Source organism: Impatiens glandulifera, chromosome 7 (genome assembly GCF_907164915.1).
Source record: "Impatiens glandulifera chromosome 7, dImpGla2.1, whole genome shotgun sequence".
Classification (NCBI taxonomy): domain Eukaryota; kingdom Viridiplantae; phylum Streptophyta; class Magnoliopsida; order Ericales; family Balsaminaceae; genus Impatiens; species Impatiens glandulifera.
In genome coordinates this window covers 42,020,463-42,046,337 of record NC_061868.1, presented here as the reverse complement: position 1 = coordinate 42,046,337, position 25,875 = coordinate 42,020,463, and the positions used below count along the sequence as shown (strand labels likewise).

At 28.8% G+C, this 25,875-nt stretch overlaps 3 protein-coding genes across 3 annotated transcripts; 2 read left to right on the top strand and 1 right to left on the bottom strand.

Moving 5' to 3' along the window:
- Positions 1-7,442: 7,442 nt before the first annotated feature.
- Positions 7,443-11,047, top strand: LOC124944757 (BRASSINOSTEROID INSENSITIVE 1-associated receptor kinase 1-like). The gene is made up of 11 exons (XM_047485095.1): positions 7,443-7,863; positions 8,068-8,200; positions 8,287-8,358; positions 8,427-8,570; positions 8,658-8,729; positions 8,793-8,864; positions 8,935-9,011; positions 9,363-9,494; positions 9,567-9,908; positions 9,994-10,388; positions 10,469-11,047. Exons 1-11 carry the CDS (start codon positions 7,767-7,769, stop codon positions 10,784-10,786), a joined length of 1,854 nt encoding a protein of 617 aa, XP_047341051.1. The 5' UTR covers positions 7,443-7,766; the 3' UTR covers positions 10,787-11,047.
- Positions 11,048-13,357: 2,310 nt separating this feature from the next.
- On the bottom strand, positions 13,358-16,486 carry LOC124944912 (endoplasmic reticulum-Golgi intermediate compartment protein 3-like). The gene is made up of 13 exons (XM_047485261.1): positions 16,160-16,486; positions 15,801-15,874; positions 15,637-15,720; positions 15,469-15,549; positions 15,300-15,380; positions 15,087-15,179; positions 14,601-14,780; positions 14,432-14,499; positions 14,289-14,340; positions 14,108-14,161; positions 13,913-14,008; positions 13,764-13,830; positions 13,358-13,664 (listed from the first exon to the last, which is right to left on the bottom strand). Exons 1-13 carry the CDS (start codon positions 16,299-16,301, stop codon positions 13,573-13,575), a joined length of 1,164 nt encoding a protein of 387 aa, XP_047341217.1. The 5' UTR covers positions 16,302-16,486; the 3' UTR covers positions 13,358-13,572.
- A 5,632-nt stretch (positions 16,487-22,118) lies between these two features.
- On the top strand, positions 22,119-24,059 carry LOC124946109 (probable protein phosphatase 2C 9). Its single transcript, XM_047486676.1, has 5 exons — positions 22,119-22,412; positions 22,503-22,745; positions 22,951-23,227; positions 23,318-23,472; positions 23,598-24,059. The coding sequence occupies exons 1-5, from the start codon at positions 22,383-22,385 to the stop codon at positions 23,736-23,738; spliced, it is 846 nt and encodes a 281-aa protein (XP_047342632.1). The 5' UTR covers positions 22,119-22,382; the 3' UTR covers positions 23,739-24,059.
- Positions 24,060-25,875: the final 1,816 nt, after the last annotated feature.

Genomic DNA, 25,875 nt, shown 5'->3' with positions numbered 1-25,875 from the left:
TTCAATTACAAATATAAAGGGATTAATAATGTTATAAATGCATATTTATATATATATATATAATGATGCTTAATTTTTAAAGTGTCCGGATTGCCGGGTCGAGAGCTGTGGTTAATTTGGATATATGTGAGAGTAATGGATACTTGGGTCGGATTGTGGGTTGACCCGCTCATAAACTTAAAACAGTTAAAAATAAAATAAAAAATGCTATAGGCATGGTTCAAACTTGCAACCTAACAAAACAAGTACAACCTTTTAACCATCTTGGCTAATAACACTTTATATTTTAAATTCAACCCAAATTTTGATAAACGTGTGACATTTTAACAATATAAGTTCAACTTTTTAACTAACTAATATATATATAATTATGTTTAATTTTTAAAGTGTCCGGATTGCCGGGTCGAGAGCTGTGGTTAATTTGGATATATGTGAGAGCAAATGGATATTTGGGTCGGATTGTGGGTTGACCCGCCAATAAACTTAAAACGGTTAAAAATAAAATTAAGAATGCTATAGGTATGGTTCAAACTTGCAACCTAACAAAACAACTACAACCTTTTAATCAACTAGGCTAATAACATTTTATATTTTTAATTCAACCCAAAATTTGATAAACGCGTGAAATTTTAACGATATAAGTTCAACTTTTTAACTAACTAATCTATATATACAATGATGTTTAATTTTTAAAGTGTCCGGATTGCCGGGTCGAGAGTTGTGGTTAATTTGGATATATGTGAGAGTAAATGAATACTTGGGTCGGATTTTGGGTTGACCCGCTCATAAAAATTTTACCGTAATATTTTTTTCACGGTTTTTTATATTATTACTCGTGCAAATGCGCGTGATACATGCTAGTTAATATAAGTGCAATAATGTAATTAGTAGGTTAAGAGTGACAACTATAAATGATTCATGATATAAGGCTGTATTTACTAGTAAGTTATTTAAATCACTTTAAAAAATTAAAACATTATTTTATTTATTTTCTCATTTATCAAATTATTTAATTTATTAACCAAAATATTAATATATCATCTATTTAAAAATATTATTTTCAATTTATTTATATATATCAATATTCTTTAAAAAAGTTATGTTATAAAGAAAAAAAAAAATTTCACTTCCTTAAATTTATCCATAATTATTATTTTTCACTCTACCGAACAAAAGCCCTAAATATATATTTCCCGCAACGATCCTAACTCTTCTCATATGCATTTCTTCTTTCCCTTTATCACTAAGTTGGGAGGTTATAAAAATCTACCAAATATGTTAAGACATATTCAATTTACAAACCTATCATCCTTAAAGATAAAAATAGTTAACTTAGGCCCGGTTCTTCTTAAGTTTTTTAAATAACTTATACAAAACTAATTTTTCAATCAATTACTTCCACCAATCACATCACTCATTTCATTAACCAAAATACTAAAATACCCTTTATTTAAAATTATTATTTTTTATTTTATTTATATAAATCAATACCTTTTAAATCTTTTTATCAAAAATAATTATCACTTCCTCAAAATTATCAATCATCATTCTTTTTTTTTCTCTCTCCTTAATTTTCTCCTTTTCCCTTTTTTTTTTTTTTTTTTTTTTTTTTTTTTTTTTTTTTTTTTTTTCAAATTCTTCCTATCCTATTTCTCTTTTTATTATTTGAATCATTGAGCAATTTTTTTTGTTTTAAATATTTTGGTCTGGGCAGCCTGTACTTTTGGGCCGCCACCGTAGATGATATCCAAACTAAAGTGATTTATTCATTTAGGTAGTGTTTGATAAGAAAGATAAGGCCTTGTTCTCTTTGGATTATTTAAAAAATTCATACAAAATCCATTTTCCAATCAATCATTTCTCATCAATCTCATCACTTATATCATTAATCAAAATACAAAAATATCCTCTATTTTAAATTATTATTTTTTATTTTATTTATATATATCAATATCTTTTTAAGTCTTTTTACCAAAAATAATTATTACTTTCTCAAAATCATCCTCATCATCTAATCTTTCTCTCTTTTGTTTTTTAAAAAACCCACACAACCGAACAAGGCCAAGGGATATAACTGGACAAGTTGTACCAATAATATTAATTTTATATTATTTGATATGTTTTTATTGTTTATACAAGTTTATACCATATTCAACTTATACCTCCTACATGATTTTTTTTTTATACCACTTAATTTTAATTTTCCATTATACCCATTATTAATATTATTATTATATAACATATTAAACATATATTTGAATTAGCTTTAATAGTAATATTAAATTTAATATATCACATAATATAATATAACAATTTTAATATTATAAGTTCACTATTAAAAAAAAATTATAAAAATAATGAGAAATGATTAGTGAAGGAATTTGGTGAGTGAATGACTTGGCATAATCTTATTCACTGAAAAAATCAAATAATTTCTCTCTTTCTCTCTTTCCTCCCACTTTTACATTTTCCAACCAATGAAGGTGATGTCAAGTCATTCCCTCACCAAATTCCCTCTCTTTATCCCTCCTCAAAAATAATATAATTTTATTAATTATTATTCAGTAATTTAATTAAAAATAATATTATTTATTTATATTTATTTTGTTACAACTCCATAACATTTAAACTAATAAATATAATTCATATAATTATTTTTTAATTTTTAATTAAAATATTATTAATAATAATAAAATAATTTATAATAATAAATAAATAAAGAGAACAAAAATAATTAAATAATAATATAAAAATAAGTTTCTAACTAATATTTTTTTTAAATTAATTAAAAAATTAAAATTATCTTCATACTACCTTCTTAATTCATATACAAAATACAAAATACAAAATTATACTAATTATATTATTTCTTAATTATTATAATTCAAATAAAACAACAATAGCAACAAAAACATATGATATCTACGAGGTACACTAAGATTCCGAGTTCGAGTTTTTTAGGCACCAATTTCTGTTTCCATAGTTAAATTGATATAGCGTGTTTACGAGTGATGTGTTTAACTCTCGGAAATTAATCACACTCCAAATGAAAAACAAAATTTAGAATTATAAAAGTAATATAATTATACAAATTTTACTATCTTATACTATTTATACCCTGTACAAATTATTTTATTAAGTATTTGGTATTGGATCAACATCAAATTATTTGGGCAAATAATTATATTTTTACAAACATAATAAATGTTATTTTTATGTAAATGGTAAACATTAAAATATATGATAATAAAACAACCCATTATAACTTGACATGAGCTAATTATTACCTTTGAGTTACTTTGTGAAGCAAACTTGGGGGAATTGTGACAAGGTCCTAAAAAAAACCCAGAATTGTGTCCAAATTCAAATTGAATGCATTCATACAACTTTATTTAATGTGCTCCTAACAAAAATAACCAATTATTTGAAAAAAAAAATATGTGGGATAAAATAATCTAGGGAAGGGGAGATGATTTGTGTACCAAAGCATGAACCCTCTTATGTACCACAAAACAAAAAATCTTTAAAGTGTTAAGGTTGAGAGAGAAGATTTTTACCTTCGGATGAAAGGGTTCATATTGTGGTACAGCATGCCCTCTTCCCCGAGGGAGGGAGGGCGTCGGTTGCCGAGAAACAATTACGTAAGAGCCGAATGTGAGCGGATATGGGCAATGAAGTTATAACGAAAGCAATGCCACGAATACGACGTGTCCTGCCACATTTGCATAAGAGAGAAATAAAAATAATAATTTATGTCTAAAACAATGTCTAAATCCAATTTCCGCGCTCATTTTTCTAAAATAATTTCTTTCTCTCTAAACTCTCTCCAACGAAAATCTTTTCAACACTCAAAACCCTTGATTTATTCATTTCATTTATACGAAATATAATTTTTTTCGCCGAAATAGTATATTTTTCAGCTTCAGTTATACAAAACATTTATTTTATTTTGTATAGATAACCAACTTCTTCAGTTCAAGTTTAACGAACCCTAAACCATTTTTATGTTCAGAAACCCACTAAAGACAGCGTTGCGGAAAGGAACCCAAAAGATGAAGCAATTAACAAATTGTTCGTTGAACCTGAAATGTATTATTACTTCTGTTGTTCTGCGTTCCACATGAAGAAGTCTACATATATAGTCATGTTCGGGACTAAAATGTCCAACATGGTCATGTTTATGATTAATATGACAATGTAAATATGTCTTGAACATGACCATGTTTAGTACATTTTGGTAGTTCAAATAATACCTTTTTAGACTAATTTTTGCAGCTAAATTCTAAATATTGGAATGATATTTTCCTCCAAAAGAGAAGTTCGTGAATTCTATAAATCACAAGCCCAATCAACTAGATTCGGCATTTGCAAATTAGTGACCAAAAATGATGTCCACTTGGTCAATAAACCGACCTTCGAAGGCTATAAATAGCCTCCTCTATGCAAACCGAAAGTAATCGATTCACTCTCAAGCTCTCAATCACTCCCGAACAAAAAGTCGCCATCGAAGATCTTCAATTCTTTTCTGAAATTTCGAAAATTTTGTGTAAGGTTGTAAGACTCTAATCCAAGCATTCAGGTATCTTCTAAAAGAGTTAATGAGTGTTCTTCAACTCACATTTGATGTCCTTGACGATCAAGGAATGTTAGCCCAAAACTAACCTATGGCCGAGAGAACCTCGCACATAGGACCGAGGAAAGTTAGCCCAAGGCTAACCTAAGACCGAGAGTTCTTTGCACCCAGGATCGAGGAAATCTAGCTTAGGGTTGACCTATGATCGAAAAATTCCTTAAGCCCCGATCGATGACTCTCGCACCTAGGCCGAGGACTCCCGCACCCTAAGAGATGACAATGGGGTAGTTCGGGCGGGGAATGCATTATCATCTCCGCTCCATTTTTATTTCGGGGATTTTTTAATACCATTCTCACCCCGTTCGATTTTAGGGAATCCCCGCATGATACCATTTATAAAATATAATTTTTTTAAAAAAATTATACAATAAAATTATATAAACGAGTTTTTAATATATTATATATTATAATATATTAAAAATTTATATTATTATAAAGAAATGAACCAAAACTCTTATAAAATATAATAAATAAATAAATATATTAGTGATTTTATATATTTAATTGTGTTTATAGTATTCAGGGCATAATCGGGGTGAGATCAGGGCAAGTCGGAATGGGGACACAAATATCATCCCTACCCTATTCCCATTCAGTTTCGAGAAAAAACTGCCCCAAATGGGGAATTCAGTTCGATTACCGTAGGGCGGTTTCAAATTGCCATCCTTACGCACCCCGACTGAAGAAACCCGCACCTTGACAGAGGGATCCCGACCTAGGACTGAGGGTTTTAACCCTAGACTGAGGGAAAAAGCATCAAAGATCGAAAGGGCTAGTTCTAGAGTCTATTTGGTTTAAATTTTATAATTTCAAAATTATTCTTATAATTTTGGAATCACAAACCATTTTCTAAAAATCTGAAAAAAATATATAAAATATTTTAAGTAAGAATATTTCCATAAAAAAATATTTTTATAAAGGTCTGTTTGAATTTTTTTTTAGATCCTAATGTTTTTAACTTTATTTTTCAGTTACTTTCCTCGTTAATCATTGACATCAACCTTAAGAAAGCATTGGAATATTATTTTCACAATTTTAAATACCAGTGAAATTGTGCATGTCTAGAATTTAAAGAATAATTGGTTAAATAAAACGTAATAAAACCAAATTTAAAAAAACCAAAACTTTATAAAGTAGAGACCGTTTTAAACGGATGCAGATGATAATACTATTTTCCGACTATAGTACTTAATACCGAACCTAAAAAGAGACCCTAGTCAAAAAATACGTTTGTAAACGTATAATTTTATTGATTTAAAAAATCAATTGGCGACTTTTATCAAATAAATAATATTTTAAATTAATTTAAATACACATTTTTTTAATCAAATTTTAATATAATTATTGTGAATTTAAAAGATTATTTGAAATTTGATTAAAATTAATTATTTTTATAATTTATTTTAAAATGTCAGAACATATTTTTATAAATCTTTTAAAAATAATTTTTTATTAAAAAAATTCTTAACATACACACCGAGATTCTCGAGCTTTTTCTGAATAAAAGTTTTTCGGGAATTACAAAAAAATATATAACATTATATATATGATAATTGTTATTGTTAAATATTATTTCAAATAAAAAAAAATAATAAATAACCTAGACCTATAAGTTAAATCAAATTTCTAGTGTTAACGTTCAAAATAAATCAGAGTACATATTCTTAAGAATAAGCTAAATAAATTAAAATTAATAATTCTTAAGAATAAGCTAAATAAGTTAAAATTAATAAATCAAATCAAACTTATTCTTAGTTTTAAATATTATCAAACAAATTCAAATATTATAGGAAGTATTTAAAACTTAGATATTTTTATTTGTTAATTTAATTTTTTATTTACAAATATTAAGATATTAAATATTTAAAATTCATTATTTAAATCTTAATTTTTAATTTTATTAAATACAACATAATTTTAATCATTTTAATTTGTATTTTTAAGTTCTGAATAAAAAAAAATAAAATTAGAAATATAAAATATTCTTATTCATTCTACACAATCATTTTAAATTTTAAAACTTTGATAGTTTTTCTAGCACCACCCCACTTGAATCCACAACTTTTAGTGTATTAGACACTTACAAATTCTTACTATTTTTTATCCTGTAAATTAATTTATAGATTACACCTTCAAATTTTACATTTTATCACAATGATCAAATCTCAATTAATACAAAATTATAAAAAAATCATATATATAATAACGATAACACAATTTTATAATTATTATAAACAATTTTTTATCATCTAAATATGTTATTTAGTTAATTGATTATTATTTATATAACAATTTTGTAAAGTTCAATATATTCTCATGATTGTGTGGATTTTGTGTTGGTTAATAACAAATTTGTTAAATAAAATTATTAAGACAAGTTTTCACATTATAAATACATTTAATTTATTAAGTTATAGACATAAAAAAAGTGAATAAACCTTTACCATTTATGTACACATTTTAAAGCCCAAAAAAGAAATGGATAGTGAAAGGTGACTGTCCAAACGAAAAAGGAAACGCCGTATCATTCTGTCCTAATTGGCGGCTCTGTAGGCCCATATCCGTTCGTGCGTGTGTGTTTTTCCACTGACGGCCGTTATTTCCCGTTTTTAATTTACCATATATATAAATAATTTTTCGTGTTTTCATGTTTATCGAACAAATTTACATTTAACTGTAAAATATGTGCGTGACAAAGTTATTGTAGCAGATTATTACGAAAAACGCGTGCGTCTGAATAATTAAACGCAGAATCATATGTGCCCGTATATATTATATATTTCAACGCCTGTCATGTCTCCCAGTGAGTTTACGAAAGAAGTGTGAAAAGAGCACCTTTGACTAAATCCTCTCAACGACTTCTCGGAGGACGACGATGGCGGACCTTTATCTTCCCGTCGACTTGGAACAAAACTTCTTCGCCGTCGCCGTCATTTGAGACTTACATCTTCAGAGTTCAATTTCAAGCTGAGGTGATGAGGAGGGAGATGAATCGGACGATTAGTTCTTCTCCGATGGATTAGTTTGGATTGACGGTTGCATAGGGTTTGGACCTCTTTTTTATGTTGTATGTACTGTTTAATATCTCCGAACGAAGCAATCTAGGGTTGTAGTTTGAACTACTACGCTGGAGATGATGGATCGGACGTCCTCCGCGATCTCAACTTCTATTTTCCTCTGTCTAATTTGGTTGTTTACGAGATTATGCCAAGTCTACGGAAATGCTGAAGGTAATTTCAAGTGATCGATTGGTGTGTAATCAAGTTTTCTTATCATCAATCTAGTATGAATTTGAGTTTAAGTTTGTTTGTATTTGTAGCAAATACTAGTTTAATTTCTTACTGATCTATGAAATGTGGATCTAGTGTATGTAGTAGGAGATCTCGAGTATCGATTGATTGATTGATTTCTTCCGTGTGAAACTAAATTAACAGGTGATGCTTTGAACGCATTAAAGAGTAGTATGATTGATCCTAACAATGTTCTTCAAAGCTGGGATTCTACTTTGGTCAACCCCTGCACATGGTTTCATGTGACTTGCACTACAGATAACAGTGTTATGAGAGTGTAATTTAAGTTCATTACTACTTCAATAGTCTCTGTCTTTTTCAAGCGATTGAACCCTAACTCATCTTTATTGTTTGCAATGTTAGTGATCTTGGAAATGCAAATTTGACGGGTGTGCTGGTTCCACAGCTTGGACAGCTTGTGAATTTACAATACTTGTAAGAACAATTTGCTTGTTCTTTTCTTTACACTTCACATTTTTTATCTTTTTTTTTTCGGGTGACAGGGAACTCTATAGTAACAACATAAGTGGAATAATTCCAATTGAACTTGGAAAATTGACCAGTTTGGTGAGCTTAGATCTTTATTTAAACAATCTAAGTGGACCTATACCAGAGACATTGGGCAGGCTTCAGAGCTTGCGTTTCTTGTAAGGACACAAACTATTCCATAATTAAGTTGTCTGTTCTGTGTATTGGAACTTAACATTGTCTTGCTGTGTATTTTGCAAGGATAGACGTCTGAACAACAATAGCTTAACAGGAGAAATCCCTGGTAGTTTGACTACTATTACGTCGCTTCAAGTCCTGTGAGTATATAATAATGATTTTTGTAGTCGTTTCGGGCTCTTAAACTTTGATTTACAATGCAGCGATCTATCAAAAAATCACTTGACAGGAGACATTCCATTCAATGGCTCCTTTTCACTTTTTACTCCTATCAGGTTTGTTTGGTAGTTAGTTATGTTTCTAATCCGCTTCAAATGCTTACATTTTCCCTCTTCCCACTTGTAGTTTTGCCGGGAATAATCTAAATACTTCTCCTGATGCTCCCCCTCCTCCACTTGCTCCTACGCCCCCTGCTTCTTCAGGTTTGTCAACTACATTTTTTATGCTTATAACCCATTTGGAAACACTTTCTTGATCTTGATCTTGATCTAGATAAGAAACTGTCGATAAATTCATTGGAAACCCTTTTTTTTTCTTTTCTATCTAAGTATCTCATCTGGAGCTGGATATGGATACATATGAGATCACATTTGCAAACATAACTTATACACAAATTATCAGATCCAAAAATTATTTCCAAATGGGCCTATGTTTGTCATAATTCTACATTCTTCTTTTAACAAAGGTGAAAACTTGTTAAATAAGAAACTTGTACAATTCCTGTCAATTGGAAGGTTAAGGTTAAATCTTTGATTTCTTTAATTTATACTCAGCGGATAACAGCGCGATTGGAGCCATCGCCGGAGCAGTTGCAGCCGGTGCTGCCCTTCTCTTTGCTGCACCTGCATTAGCACTTGCATGGTGGAGAAGAAGGAAAGAGCAGGATCATTTCTTTGACGTGCCTGGTTAGTGGAGACTGGAGGGAGACTAATTAGTCGATTCATTGAATCTCTATTAAACTGATATTATTCTTGCAGCTGAGGAGGATCCAGAAGTACATCTTGGTCAGCTGAAGAGATATTCCCTTCACGAGTTAGTAGTGGCCACTGATAATTTCAGCCCAAAACATGTACTCGGAAGAGGTGGATTTGGTAAGGTGTATAAGGGACGGTTAGCTGATGGAACTCTTGTAGCAGTTAAGAGACTAAAAGAAGAACGAACTTCAGGCGGTGAGTTACAGTTTCAGACAGAAGTGGAAATGATTAGTTTAGCCGTCCATCGAAATCTTCTCCGTTTACGTGGCTTTTGTATGACACCCACCGAACGGTTACTTGTGTATCCCTACATGGCCAATGGAAGTGTTGCATCCTGTTTGAGAGGTAACCAACTAACTAGCTGCTTTAATTTCTATTTCCAGATTTATTTTTTGTGTGTAGTTTTTTTATTGGTTCTTATTAACCATAGAGAGACCGGAGACAAGACCTCCACTCGATTGGTCTATTCGAAAACGGATAACATTGGGAACGGCCAGAGGTCTTGCATACTTGCATGATCATTGTGATCCTAAGATAATTCACAGAGATGTGAAAGCTGCAAATATATTGCTTGATGAGGAGTATGAAGCAGTAGTTGGAGACTTCGGTTTGGCTAAACTTATGGACCCGAAAGACACTCATGTTACTACTGCTGTAAGAGGCACAATTGGACATATTGCTCCTGAATATCTCTCGACAGGAAAATCTTCAGATAAAACCGATGTTTTTGGTTATGGTGTTACCCTTCTTGAGTTGATCACTGGGCAGAGGGCTTTTGATCTGGCTCGACTTGCCAACGATGATGATGTTATGTTACTCGATTGGGTAAGTAGTTAATCTTACCTTGAGAAAATGAAAAGTGTTTTGAACTACAATTATCTATGTTGTGAATATGAATTATACAGGTGAAGGTGCTTCTGAAAGAAAACAAGCTGGAGAAACTAGTGGATGTAGATTTGGAGGGAAATTACGATGAAGAAGAGGTGAGGCAGTTAATACAGGTGGCGTTGCTTTGCACGCTGGGATCTGCAACGGAGAGACCAAAGATGTCGGAAGTTGTGAGAATGATCGAAGGGGATGGACTAGCCGAGAGGTGGGAAGAGTGGCAAAAGGATGAGATTTTCCGTCAAGACTCAAATTACAATGTTCACAGCCGGAACACAGATTGGATCATGGACTCTACTTCAAATCTTCGACCCGAAGAACTGTCTAGCCCAAGGTGATGATCATGATGGGAAAAATGGACCTAATTGGATCAATATTTGTGCATATAGTTTTTCTCATTTATACCTTTTAACATCTTTTCCTTCATTTTTTTGTTGTTGTTGGTTTTTGTCTGTAATTAACCAACCGATGGGTGCTGGCTAAACGGAAACGGTTGGAAGTTGTTTTATGTCGTTTGGTATATAGATAATACACTACATTTCATCTTCGTTTGGGAATAGACAATAACTATATGAATTAATGCCGATTTTACTTGTCAATTTTGTGTTATAATAAGAAACATAACTAAGTGGAATGTTTGTAATAAATAGAGAATTATGAATGCTAGTAATAGAGGCTGAAAAATGTTCTTAATCTCCCATGAAATTAGATAAAAAAAATTGAAAATTTTATGAAAAATGTAATTTTTTGATAAATTTTTAAAGGTCCAATTGTTATTTGAAACTCAAATTTGAGTTGTTTTTATCGAATGGGCTCGGACTTTGAATTGTGTCGTATAAAGAGTTCGAATTATCAAAACTTTAGTCATTTAAGACTTTTTTTGCAAGTGGACAAAATGTGTTATCTTATTTTAACGTATCCTTTTTTTATTAATTAATTTATCACATTTTTAAATAAAATAATATTTAGAAACATTTTGTACGTATATTTTAAAATTGAGTATTGTTTTCGTATTATTTACGCGTTCTAATTTATTAAAGTTTGTTTGGGTGAACTACAAAAATGTGTAATCTAAGAAAGATTTGAGAAATTTTGAACAAAGATAAAATTTTATTCTATTTTTTAAATAACTTTCAAAACGACGTAATATTGTGTACGGTCTACCAATTTAACGTATATTATTTTAAATTGAATATTTTTCGAGATATACACGTTCAAAATCGTCGAATACTATTTCATGAAATCCAATTTTCAATATAGTGTAGTTAGTACTTTTACATATAGTTATGAAAATATATGTCTTTAATATCAAAGTCACACTAGTTACATGCGCCCTTAATTTCCATCCTACTTAAATCAACTCTTGCACGGGCGTCGATGAAAGTCGTCTTGTTTGCTCTAAAAGTTTCACGAATGGAAGTGGAAAATCTATCTAAAAGTGCTTCTTGATGAGAAAAATATAAGAAGGCTTATGGCGAGCTGGATTCGTGCTAGATCTCTCGTAAGCCGGGTTTAGAGTCAGCCAGTCCGCTATCTTACGCTATCAACTTCTTGACTTCTATAAGTATACATTTTTTCACAACCATACTACCACGCCTACCTCTAATTGAGCAATCCTTGTTCTACGCTGAAACAAGTTCTACTGCCAAGCGTTTAAGTGGTGAAAGACTAAAGATCAAATGAGTGTGATATTTAAACCTACATCCCCATTTCTTCATTCAACCAACTATCTTTTTATTCAACCAACTATCTTTTTGAAGCAATAGTTCACCGTGCTTATTCTATATTTACTTTAATTTGAGTAATAGAATTCAAGTCAAGTAGTACACCTGGTTTACGAGGTTCTACCACTGTAAAGTCAAGTCAAGTAATAGAAGGAACACTAGCTATATTCGAATGTTGTTTTCGGGGAACTGAGACAGTAAAAGAAGTGTGCTTAATTTCAATACAATAGGGTCTATCAATGCAAGACCGTGATTTTTTAGTGGATAGAGAGGGGGCATCAAAGCCTGTCTCTTTTAGAGACAAAAGATATAAGTAGAAACTATTTTAGCTCTCATTTTCCAGATTTTAGCTCTCATTTTCCAGACTTTGGAAGACTGATCAAGGAAAAGTCCTCACCCTTTTGAGATTGAATACATCGAGGTCCGCCTTCAATCAAGCCACAGTTTAAATATCTTTAAAATGTGTTCAAATATATTGAAAAATCGAACAAATAAGAATTATTATTTTGTTTATATAAATGTGATAAATTAGTTAAGAAAATAAAACTACTATCATATCATAAATAAAGTAAAAAGATGTACGCTTATTCATTTATGAAAAAAAAATTAAATAACTAAAATTATGATAGTTTAAGTGTTATATCACACAACTCAAAGTTCAAACTCCCGATTGATAAAAACGATCCAAATTCGCATCAAATAAAAATTGACCCAAATGTTTAAATTTTCATATATAGCTTGTTGAGTCTTGAAGTTGTATTCAACTGTACATCTTAAATTGGCCATTCAACTTCAAAACTAGGAAAATGTCATCTTTTAAGTGGTGATTATTAATAAAATATTTCCTCACTAGATGTCATCTTTATTAATGGTTATCTATAAGATATTTTAAAAAATTATTATTATGCTCATATTTTTGTAATTAATTTTGTTTGATTAATAATAAAGTGGAATAAAATTAGTTTATAATTTTGCATGTAAACATAGGATATCTAAAATATTAAATATCTTGATACATCAGCTGAATATAGGTTATTTGAGATTGTCTAAGTTTGATTTTGACCCTCTCCTATTTCTAGAATTTCGAAGAAATAGTGCTAAACTGTTTTTCCAAAAAAAGAAATATAGGGTCAAATTTATCCCAGAAAAACCGATATAATAGTCAACCATTTGGATTGTAAACAGATTCTTAAGACAATTCTTTTATGTAAGACCAATTCTTCATACAATTAAACCACACAAGAGAAGTTTCATCTAGTATGGTGTTCCATATAAATAAGCTAATCTATAGTCACATTGAATTGAATTCTACATTTTGTCTAAAACCGAGATAAAAGATAACACAAAAAAACACGTAAAAACACAAATATTTCTCTCCATTCGCGAAAAAACATGAAAGGTCATCTCAATTTGCCTATCTCCATTTTCTTCCTATAAGTCTTTTGACCATGGTATACAAATGAATCTATTATCCCAGCCACAGCAAAAACACCTGAGTAAGAGTATAAAAGAGAGACATTATGAAAATTGTTTAATATTTCAACAGATTATTTAAGCTCACATATATTAATAGTTTTCTTATTATTGTTACCTCCTATTACAGCGCAAACGTTTGTCAGGAAGTGTAAGAACGATATTTTACCCTCCGTGAATGTGACCTGAAAAAACAAGCAAATGAAAATGTGATCATTTTCAAATCAGACGGCCAGGAAGAAACAGATCAAATCAAGATGTTTTCACCTTAACAGGAGACAAGTCGTAGAAGAAATGAACTCCAGGCGGTGTCTGTCTAAGATTACCAAACTGAGAACTCTTAAAATGCTCTGTAAAAGAGAACTACAAGCCAAAAAAAAGGACATAACCAACAACACAATTTTTAATAATTCAAAATCGCGGTGTCTCGTTCGTAAAAGAATCAAGAGAATAAGCAAGTACCTGATTGGACTCAATTTTGTGACCTCTAATATCAGTATAGATTGTAGGCACAACCTGTGTATTGTATAGAAAATACACAAAAATAAGCAAATTATCCTCGGTTGTGTTATTTATGTGTCGATGCTGATGAGATCACGGTTTAAAGATTTAAAAGAAAGAGCTTATAGAAATACTAACTAACCTTGATAAAATATTGATACACTCCGGTTTCTGTGGCTTGAACCCACTGCACTCTGAAATATTACAAAAAGGTAAAATGAGAACGCAAAAAATATTAAGGGAAAAAATAATAATGATGTAGAAAAAGGTTTTCGTATATGTCACCCATCAAGTGGATTTGAAACTCCGGGGAAATATGCACCGAAAGATAATTGGTTGATCTTGTGACTTATCTACACCAAGGAAGAAGAACATGATTAGATGAACTGAAATAAGCATAGAAAACGATCCAATAATAATAATATAAAAAAGGGATGCAATTTATGGATCTAACATTATGAGATTCCATTGAGAAGCCGAGTAAATCTTGAAACAGAAAAGTCGACTGATGGAAGCTCTTCCCAGGTGTAAAATGAAAATTCCCAGCCACTTTATTGACCTCCAGTGACCCATGAATATTACAACCTTCACCATCTTCGTCTTTAATCTTTTGAATGTAACCTTCTCTTTTGCACTGAAGAATTTCATCAATAAAACAAACAATAAGGATCTTTATTTATAAAAAAAACATTATCACATCATCTATCCTTCAAATTGAAGGCTTCAATCAAAATACCAAAATACCTTACTTTATTTTTATAAAATTTAAATTTCTAATACAAAAGGATATTTTAGTAACTTAACCCAAATAATTGCAGAAAAAAACCACCTCTTAATCAAACAAGATTTTGATTACATAAACTATAATTTTTTCAAATAACCCCATACATCAAACAAACTCTAAAAGCTTCATATGTGAAAATGGGAACAACAGCCAAACCTGGTCTATCAAATCTACATTCGACACCCCCCAACCTTTCTTACGATATGCTTCACGAACTTCTTCACATGAATTACAACACTCATCATCCGACTGCAAGGAAAAAAAAGAGAGACTAAATAAGCCTTCAGGAAAGTTCGAGTGGCGATTTCAGCCATTTGAGGTAACGATTTGACTTAACATAGCTCCCGTTACTGTTTAAGACATAAATACCTGTTCTGAACCATAACATGAACCACAGTATTTCTCATTGTGCTCAAGTCTACCACCATGTTTCTGTAAAGGATTCTCCATCTACACAAATTTCAAAAACATAAATCAGCAAACAGGAAAATATATAATATAATTGAAGGAAACAAATAGTTTTTCTTCAAAAACCAACCTTAGGTGCCCCCATTCCATCCTGCCTAACTTCAATAACATTTTCATGAGAGTCTATCCTTTTCTTGACAATATTATGTTTCTGCAAGTTACCCAATTTATTATTATATGATCTAATGAAAAAAACATTATGATCAAATCCAATTGCTTGAAACCGCAGAGTACTTACTATATCAAGATGTTGCTCCCCGCTGATGTCTATTGCGTCCACACTGAGTAATGAACACGCGATAGCTGGAAAAGTGACATCGAACTGCACTAAAAAGAATAATACATAAGTAAAAGCATTGACATAACTTCAATATTAGCAGCATAAGACTATAATGATCTTACATTGATGTGCAATGTTCCTCCCCTTGAAGTATCTACAACAAGCGTTGTTTCAGTGCCCGAATATAAGTATAGACCTGCAAGTAGAATCCAAAAATAAAACTAGGGTTCATTGTCAATTCATCAGTGGTTTACTAAAACCTAGTTAAATACTGCAATCAATAATACTGCAATCAATCTGAGATATTCTAGTGAGATTGGTTGGAAATTTCAATGGTATTGATAGGATATCTTGATTGAATCAGCATATACAAACAAAAACAAGTAAAAAGGATCCTAATTTGTCAAGATCATTCCTCAATTAGATAAAACCCACGAATCAGCTTAGCAAAAAGAGCAAAGGGGAGAAAAATGAAACGTACGAAATTCGGAGAAGAAGAGCAAAAGCATCATGATGGTGGAAACCAAGGTTATAACGCCGCCGGAGAAAGTCCGGCTATGAAAATCTTCATTGATTTTTGGGTACGCATCCAAGCTTTTGAGCTTGTTGAAAAGCTTGTCCATTTTCCCAAATCAAATCCCTGAAGAATCGAAACTCGAATATCTCGATTTGGGTTTTCTTGCGAGGTCAAGAAAAATGGTCAATCTCTCTCTAGATTTGAGGAATCACGGCCGATCTTCACTTACGACGATTCAGAGTTCAGACGATGAAAGACGACCGGTTGATCTTTCGAAGCTACTTTTTTTTTTTTATGGAAAAATTATTAAAACCCACAAAAACGCAAACAAAGACTTGGTCTAAAGAAACGTTAAATTATTGAGCTTTTTTGATACTTTAATGTAATTTGTCAAAAAAATAAATATTGGGTTGTGGGAGATTATGTTTTAAATAATTCATATTATATTAAAATAAATCATGATAAATTGGCAAATAAAGAAAAAGGATGATAAATAGTTAATTTTTTAAACAAGATTTCTTCATTAAAACAGGTTTTTTTAGAAACTAACTTGAGTTTTGACCTAATTTAAGAGATTATTGGTATCTTAGTAAAGATTTCACATTTAAATTATCATAGTTAAGGCTTAAGATAGACTAACAATTTAACACAATTTAATATTTAAATGAAAAAATTGTTACTATTACCTAAAGACCTTTAATATTTCTTTTTCAAAAACAAGTATAAATGTGAGATAATTTTATAAATTTAAAACGATAAAGAGAGAATTTGAAAGAATGAATGATACGATAAAATCTGATTAATTAAAAAAAATTCCTATCACATTTTTCTTTCAGTCAATTAGTCAATTAAGTGATGACACATCGTTCTTTATCATTTTTTTCTAAAATTCCTAAAAATTATTTAAAAAAATAAATAATACACAATAGGAGAATGAAGTATTTTTCTTTGAAGTGTCATCTAAATTTTTTTTCAGAATTCAAAATAAATATTTATGTGTTCAAATACAATGATAAAATTAACACTGTTATTATCTTGTTCATTAATTAAATAGTAAGACACAATTTAACAAATTTTAAAGTGTTGGATTTACAGGTGTATCAAAAAAAATATTCAAACTATATATTTAAGAAAAAACCACCCAAGTACATTATTACCGAAATATTGGTATCATACCAATAACATAGGAATATTATTGATATACCGAGATTTTTGTATGATAGAAAAAATACACATTTATTTAAAAAACAAATAAATCTATTTTGATTAGTACATAAACTTTAGATAAAAATAAACATTGAAATTTTATAATAGAATAAAATATTGATTTTAAGACACCAACATATTCAGAAACCTTCTAGTGAAATTAAATTATTTTCACAATATTGTAAAGTAAACTGCTTATAGATTGTATTGATCTTTAATTATTTTCTGATTTGAATTTATAAACTTAGGATTTTATATAATTGAATTAGTATCAAATATGTATACAGAATAAAATGAAAAAGTTTAGATTAAAGAGAAATATAATTTTAGACTTGTCTCGACTATGTTCGAAAAAAAAAAATATGAAACTCTCAAAATTGATTGATTTGTTGATAGTGTTTGATTTTACCAAAAGATTTAGGTGACTGAATATAATTTTAGAAATAAAAATTAAGAAGTGATTACTTATAATTTAATTTGTTATTATTTCTTTACTTATAAATATATATATATATATTATATTATGATATATATAAAAATTTTGAAAATCTGATATTATATTTTCCATATAAAATCATATATATTGGTATCGTGAAGAAAAATCGTTATTTTAGTATTTTTTTTTTAATATTTTCATTCATTATTTTAAACTTACTTGCGAATAAATATATTTTTCTTCTCAATTCCTATCGAGATATTGCACAAATAATAATTTATAATATATTTTTTTAAGATTCTTTTCTTTAAATTAAAAATACATTTATCTATTTAACCCTATAAGTTAGTTTAATATACAATGAGTCACGTGAAAGGCTTCCATTGTAGAAAATTTGGATTTTGAAGGCCTTAAAACAGTATAATTTTAGCCTCTTTAAATATTTTAAAAGGTGAGCTTAGAATTTGTAAGTTGCAGTGAATTTTGTTAGAATTTTTTTATTCATTTAAATGTAAAAGATAACATGATTATAGGATGCTCAAGCTTTATTGTGTTTTACTATAGGCTACAGTTTCTCTTTAAGTTTGATTTGTTTCATAGGTGTTGTAGTTGTAGTGTAGGCTAAAGCTCAACTTGTCGGAATCCATGATCGTGTAAGAAGTGATATTGAGGGCGGTAATGGTAATAGAAATGCCCCTTCAACTGAACAATCCATTGAATCGTCGAAGTCAACACATCCAAGATGCAATCGTGTATTCGTGTGAAATCTGTGGTCAATCCAAATGTATATTTCATTGCTTTTTTTATATACTCAATTCCATGTTTATAGTGAATATACTTCTTTTCATCATCTTTTGCAAATCTTTGACATACATAATAAGGATTAAGGAAGTTGTTTTCTTAAAATGCTCATTTGTTGGTTTTTAGAACAGACCCTACACTGCTCTCTTTAGAATTGTCTACAATATTATAGGGGTTGGTATTTTTAAATATCATTGACTATCATGCAAAAATATTGAGTTGATGCTACAACCTCCTCATTAATGCTTGTTCTTTCAAATAGCCAATAAAGAAAGATGATTTTTTTTATACCCTTTAGATTCATGATATTATCTCTCCTTATTAAATTATTTTTGCCAGGCCGACTCTAGATAAGTCCGGCAAGCCCTTAAGTTAGGGCAACCTATTTATTTCAAATGTTAAGATGTTTAGTTAAATCTATTTTTTTTAAACAAAAAATATTGTAGCTTATTAGTTTAAGATAACAACTAGACCTAAGTCAACAAAAAAAAATATCGATACTATCGGGACTGAGGCAGCCCAAACTCGGTCCGACCCTGGTTTTTTGGTTAGTTTCATTCCGCTTATGTTGCCAGTTTTTCTAGAATATAGTAGTTTCAGATATATTTTCTATTCATTTTATTTTAATATAAATAATTAATCTAATTTTAATAAATTGTCAATGAAACTCACAATTTACTTTTACATTAATATATTTTTATATAAAGCGGAAAATATTTCATTTCTTTGTCTTCTTTTTTAATTTTTTACCTTGATTTCTCATTTTTGTTTATATCCTTAATAGTGTCTTTGAGGAAAGAAAAAAAAACTTTCCTGGCAAGGAAATCATTGCCACATGAAAGGTGAAAAAGTTCTACCATATGGTTATTTATACCATATGGTAGAAATAACGTAGATAAAGTATTGATATATATACAGTAAATTACAAGGATTGTTTGGTTAATTAATATTTATATGTACAGTATTAATTAGGTATTATTTATACCTTAGTATAACTTAATACCTACCTAAACTAGTTACAATGAGTTATAAAATTTAATATATTCTTTTAATCTTAATTTTATAAAATTATTAAAATTTTAATTTCTTTATTATATTTTAAAATATAATAATAATAATAAATTATATTTAATTATTAATTTAAATTTAACAATGTTTAATTTTCAAACTTAAATAATAATAAATATACAATTACTTATTTTTATTTGATTTTTTTAATTTATATATTTTTTAATTTCTATAAATAAAAATTATATTATTTTAAGTATAAAATTTTTTAATGTGATAATTTTTATACATAACTAAATATAATTATTATTTAAAAATAATAATAATGTTAGTTAAAAATAATAGTCATATATAAAATTAATTTATAAAATAAAATTGTATTTCATTATTAAAATAATATATAAAAATTAATTATATAAATGACTGATATTATTATTATTATTAATTAATACAATTTATATATATATATATATATAATTTATTTCTGAAACTAATTTATAATTATAATGTTGGAATTTTAAATATTATTTTATTAAAAATATTATTATTGTTTTATACAAATAATTAATATTATTTCAATATACAAATATTTATAATAATAAATAAATTTTAAAATTAAATATTAATTAATATATAAATAAGTTTTATTTATAAAATTATATAAGTTAAATTATAAAGAATTTAATATAAAATAATGTAAACCATGTAATAATATTATTTATTTAAAAATATATTTATACAATAATTATATATTATTTTTTATATAAATTAATCTAATTAATAATACAAATTACTTATAATAAACATTAAAATAATAATTATAAATAATTTTTAAAAATATAAAATTAAAATAATCATTTATATTTCTTACTATTTTTTTATACCACCAACCAAACACAAAATAATAAAACATATATAACTTATACATATATTTTACTCCCAACCAAACACTAATAACCTATATAACTTATGAGAAATGATTAGGTGAGGGAATTTGGTGAGGGAATTTGATAAGGGAATGACGTGGCATAATTTTATTCGTTAAAAAAATCAAATAATTTCTCACTTTACTCTCTTTCCTCCCACTTTTACATTTTCCAACCAATGAAGGTGATGCCACGTCATTCCCTCACCAAATTCCCTCACTAAATTTCCTCACTCTATCACTCCTCATAACTTATATCTCCTAATACTTACTTATAATTTATACCCTTACAACTTATACCTATATAACTAATATACCGTACCAAACACTACCTATATGTATTTAAAATATAAATAAAAATAGCTATTTTTGATTTAAAAAGTATTTTCATTATAAACTGATATTACAAGTTTACAACTATTTCACCTTCTAACAAACAAGTCACTTTATTTTGATTTTGACATATAAACAAATTACATTCAATTAATATACCAAGACAATTTTTTTTTTTTTGTCATCATTGACTTAGTCTTTCAAAATAGTTGTAAGTAAATAAATAGATAAAAAAATCTTTGAAATTGCAAATTCTTGGGAAGAAATGGGCAATTGATGGGTTACAAATTTAACCCATTCCCCATCTGCACACTAACTACTAAGAAGAGTAGACCAGTTCTACTGAAATCATACCAAATAAACGGTAATATACTATATGAAAATAATGAGGAACATAAAGAATTTGAAAACTAACCTTTTTTAAAATTTTCTATCATCAATTTTTATGTCTTAGGTTCATTCTTTTACTACATAGGAAAGTTTCTCTGGTTTGGTTTTGGGCATAAAACTTGTTTTGATATTAAATAATTCAAATTTAAAAACATCGCCCATTCACAATCAAAAGTGGATGCCATGTGTACGAGGAAAAACAAATATTTATTTTATTTTTCAGAAAATAGCTATGTTCGGACGATTTTTATCTCTTACTTTAACTTGATTTTTAATCTACATTCCACTAAATTGTCTCGGTCATTTCTATTTTTTATTTTAATATATTTTTTATTTATTTATCTTCTTCAAAATTTCTTCTTCAAAATTTCGTGACCTTACTTTCGTTCCTAACTTCGTTGCCTTTACCGCGACTTATAATATATATATATATATATATATATATATAAATATAAATATAAATGTTGAAATGTAACCCTCACAACTTAGGTCTTTTCTCCAAATAATAAGGTAAAGAACTCAAATGATTAAAAAATTCATATACAATAAAGTAAAATGACATCTTTTTTAGATTTATATATAATTTATTTGAATGAAAGGCCATAGCTTCAATATTTATATTATATAGTTTGGAATATAAATTTGATAAAGTAATTGGTTCTGAATAAATTTATAAATCTAATGTTGTCTAGGGAAAGTAAAATGTTTTCTGTAAATCGAAAGAAGAAAAGTCAATTCGCCGTGCATAAACAAACAGAGACCAGACAGTAAATTGCACAAAAGTCAATAAATGGTGGCCTCAAGTCTTCTTCTTCTTCTTCTTTATGGCAACCATTCTTGGCTTGCGCAGAGAGAATCAATCTCTTCTCCTTCTCTCTCTCCTTTCATCAATTTCTTCTCTGTACTGGATAATAATCTACCTTGTATAATAGGGTTTGTTTGTTTCTTTGTTTGATCGATCATCCGCTAAATATTCGACCTTTTCTAGACTACCCAACTTTGATCCCAACTACCCATCTGGAATTTTCTGAAGAATCGTCTCAAAATTAGGTTATTTTGTATGACGAGATTGACCAGAAGCTGAATTTATGGATAATTTATGTTGTTTCGGCTCTAAGGTGAAGATCCCTTTTCTCAAATTTATTACTATGATTTCTGTCTAGATCTAAAACTGTTAACTGTGGATTTGTTGGATGAACTTGATTTAGCTTTCAGGAGGAAAATCATCAAGTGGGTCTGGTAAAGGAAGAAGTCATAAGGATGGTCGTGTTAAGTATGGATTCACTCTAATGAAAGGAAAAGCAAATCATCCTATGGAAGATTTTCATGTTGCTAAATTTTCTCAATTTGAAGGACATGAACTTGGTCTTTTCGCCATTTATGATGGTCATCTTGGTGATAGAGTTCCTGCCTATTTACAGAAAAATCTATTCAATAACATCCTAAAAGAGGTATATATATATATATATATGTATATACTTAGTTGAACATAAACCTGACAAATAGTTTTAAAATACTTTTTCTGACATTAGTTTCATGAACTTGTAGTATATTCATCATTTATATTTCAGATGCACTTACTATTGAGTATTAGCTTATTTAGTTGATGCCCTTTTGATTTTGATTCAACATTCAACACTTCATTTGGCAATGCAGGGAGAGTTCTGGACTGATACGCGACGATCGATTGGTAAAGCGTATGAAAAAACGGATCAAGCAATTCTATCGAATAGCGATGATCTTGGAAGAGGCGGTTCAACTGCTGTCAATGCCATTCTGATAAATGGTAGAACACTTTGGGTTGCTAATGTTGGAGATTCACGAGCTGTTCTCTCGAGGAGTGGACAGGCCATACAAATGAGTGTGGACCATGAGCCCAATACCGAACGTGACAGTATTGAAGATAGGGGAGGGTTTGTCTTAAACATGCCAGGTTTCAATCTTAACCATCTAGATTACTAACTGAATTCCTGTTGTTGATTAACTAAACTTGTCTGTTGGTTCTTTTTGTTTTGTTTTGCAGGAGATGTCCCTAGAGTAAACGGTCAATTAGCAGTTTCTCGTGCTTTTGGCGACAAGAACCTTAAAAGACACTTACGTTCCGATCCTGATATAACTAATTCTGATATCAATTCCGACGAGGACCTCCTAATCCTTGCTAGTGACGGTTTATGGAAGGTAACATTTAGATTTCTCTTTTTTCTTAATGAAAAATTCATTTTATTTCCAAAAGGAAAAGATTATTTGTATGTCTTTTGCAGCTTGATTGACAATATTTAGATTTTTGGTCACTTTGTGTACAGGTTATGTCTAATCAAGAGGCGGTTGACATAGCAAAGAAGATTAAGGATCCACAGAAGGCGGCAAAGAAGTTGGCAATGGAGGCTGTGGCGAGAGACAGTAAAGATGATATTTCGTGCATTGTTGTTCGATTTGGGTATTGAAAAATTGAGTAGTTGGTTTGCGATTGTACAATGGTTAGATTCTTCGCGAACTGCCATAAGTTTGGAAGGTTCATCCTCCTATCACTCCCTCTATTATCTGTTTGTGTAATATTATCATTTTGCCACGGTTTTTGTTATTCTTGTGTTCTGGCTCGAGTAGGTTCCGTTTATGTTTATTCTTTCTCGGGTTTCTTTCTATTTTCATTGTTGTCGTGTTAGCTTGGAAAGATTTGCAATTGACAAGACAACGGTGATTTTGTGTAATAATAATTCCTTAATCGAATGCATATTTGTTATGTAATAAATAAGAGTTTTTAAGTTTATATTATATAGCTTGTTGAAATAATGTTTGTTACCTTTGTTCTTTTGGTCAAGTTTTGAATGATGTTAAATATCTCTAGATGTTTTGCAAAAACTGAGCAATTTATATTCTCCATGTTTTAAACTCTATGTTGTGTTGTGTTTTTATTCTCGCCCGAGGTTAGATCCCGAAGGAAACCCTTTAGGGATGGAATACGTTTTTTTTTTGTTCGAGAAGAAAAAAGAAGTTAATGAGTTAAAGTTGCACCCAAGTATGTTTTTTTTTTTTTTATACAATTTGCTATTCATTTTGTAGTTCAAATGATAATCTTGTATGTTGGGACAAAGAGACTAAAACATGGTCTTATGTTTATGTTTGAACTCCATTGAAGCACCAAGACAAAAGTGACACTGTGATTTGATCTTCTTAGTAGGAACTTTTTATTAATAAGAAAAAAAATTTACTAATTACATTCATCAAATAAAGCAAAAAAAATTAAAAGCTAATCTTATATAACAACATTAGTCAACCAATATTTTTAAATGTTTATACTTTATTTCATGTAAAGTAACAAATTCTTATTAAAGTAACAACTTGTTCCATATTTTAGTTTGAAAAATTGCACATTTTTTAACCCACTTTCAAACTTATTTCTTGGTTTTAGAATTGAATAAAAAATCAATTAATTAATTATTATATTATTTTTTAATGTAGAAAATTAGTCTTTCATTGACTGGATCTTTGTCTCTAATTAACAACCATTTGAGCTGTCTTGATAGATTAAAAAAATAAGAAAATAAATCACTTTTTTTTTTTCAAATTTGATAATCAAAAGTTGTAAATAAATATTTGTAAAAGATTAGTTTTATAATAATTAACTTTTAACATTAATTCAATTATTAAAATATAATTATTTTATTATATTTTGATTAAGGTCAATCTAAATAATAACAATATAAAAGCTAAACAAAAAGTAATGAAACACATTTTATTTTCTTTAGTAAAATAGGCACAACATATACTTAAATCTCTTATATATATTTTTTTTCTTCTTAAATTTAAGAATTTAATGCGATTTTTACCTTACAACGTATTTATTCTCTTAAACACTATTATTTTTAAACACTATTATTGTAATTTATGTTACCCTAAATTTAAAATAAAATAAATTTACATAATTAATAAAGTTATTTAAACTTATTAAACAGTTCAAGTGATAAAAATAATTTAAAAAAACACCAAAAATCAAGTACTTAGATTATCACTTAAAACACAATCTTAAAATGTTTATAGAAGAGTGACAGAGAAAGAGAATTTTGGGAAGAAACAAGAAAGAATGACTTAAAATCATATTATTAGTTTGAGAAAAGAAAAAGAAAAAATAAAGAAAATTTTTATTATTTTTTTAGCCAATCAAATTATTCCATAATTAAATTATTCCATGTCAATTCCCTTTTCTAAATTGCATCCCAATCATTTTTCAGAAATATATATATATAGCGAAGAGATAAAAGGACTCCGTAGACTCCCTTTTGTATAACAAAACGAGGTCCCTTTTGTATAACAGACATATCCTTTTTTGTATAACAATGAGTCTCCGTGTGAGTCGCAATTTTTAGAGTAGTTTATCATTTGTCATATATAAATTAGGTTTTGTTCAGATTGAGATTTAAAAAAAAACCTAAAGAGAGAAAAAGAAATGATTGATGATGATTTTAAGGAGGTGATGATTATTTTTGGTAAAAAGACGTAAAAGGTATTGATATATATAAATAAAATAAAAAATAATAATTTAAAATAGAATGTATTTTAATATTTGGTTAACTAAACGAGTGA

Bases quoted from the DNA above. Each gene is read 5' to 3' on its own strand.
- LOC124944757 (XM_047485095.1), top strand. From the start codon at position 7,767: ATGATGGATCGGACGTCCTCCGCGATCTCAACTTCTATTTTCCTCTGT. The intron at 7,864-8,067 runs GTAATTTCAAGT...CTAAATTAACAG, and splicing joins AGTCTACGGAAATGCTGAAG to GTGATGCTTTGAACGCATTA. The intron at 8,730-8,792 runs GTGAGTATATAA...TTTACAATGCAG, and splicing joins ATTACGTCGCTTCAAGTCCT to CGATCTATCAAAAAATCACT.
- LOC124944912 (XM_047485261.1), bottom strand. From the start codon at position 16,301: ATGGACAAGCTTTTCAACAAGCTCAAAAGCTTGGATGCGTACCCAAAA. The intron at 14,781-15,086 runs GTTTGGCTGTTG...GAAATTCTTCAG, and splicing joins ATGTAGATTTGATAGACCAG to TGCAAAAGAGAAGGTTACAT. The intron at 14,162-14,288 runs GTTAGTTAGTAT...TACAATACACAG, and splicing joins TGTATCAATATTTTATCAAG to GTTGTGCCTACAATCTATAC.
- LOC124946109 (XM_047486676.1), top strand. From the start codon at position 22,383: ATGGATAATTTATGTTGTTTCGGCTCTAAG. The intron at 22,413-22,502 runs GTGAAGATCCCT...AACTTGATTTAG, and splicing joins TATGTTGTTTCGGCTCTAAG to CTTTCAGGAGGAAAATCATC. The intron at 23,473-23,597 runs GTAACATTTAGA...CTTTGTGTACAG, and splicing joins CTAGTGACGGTTTATGGAAG to GTTATGTCTAATCAAGAGGC.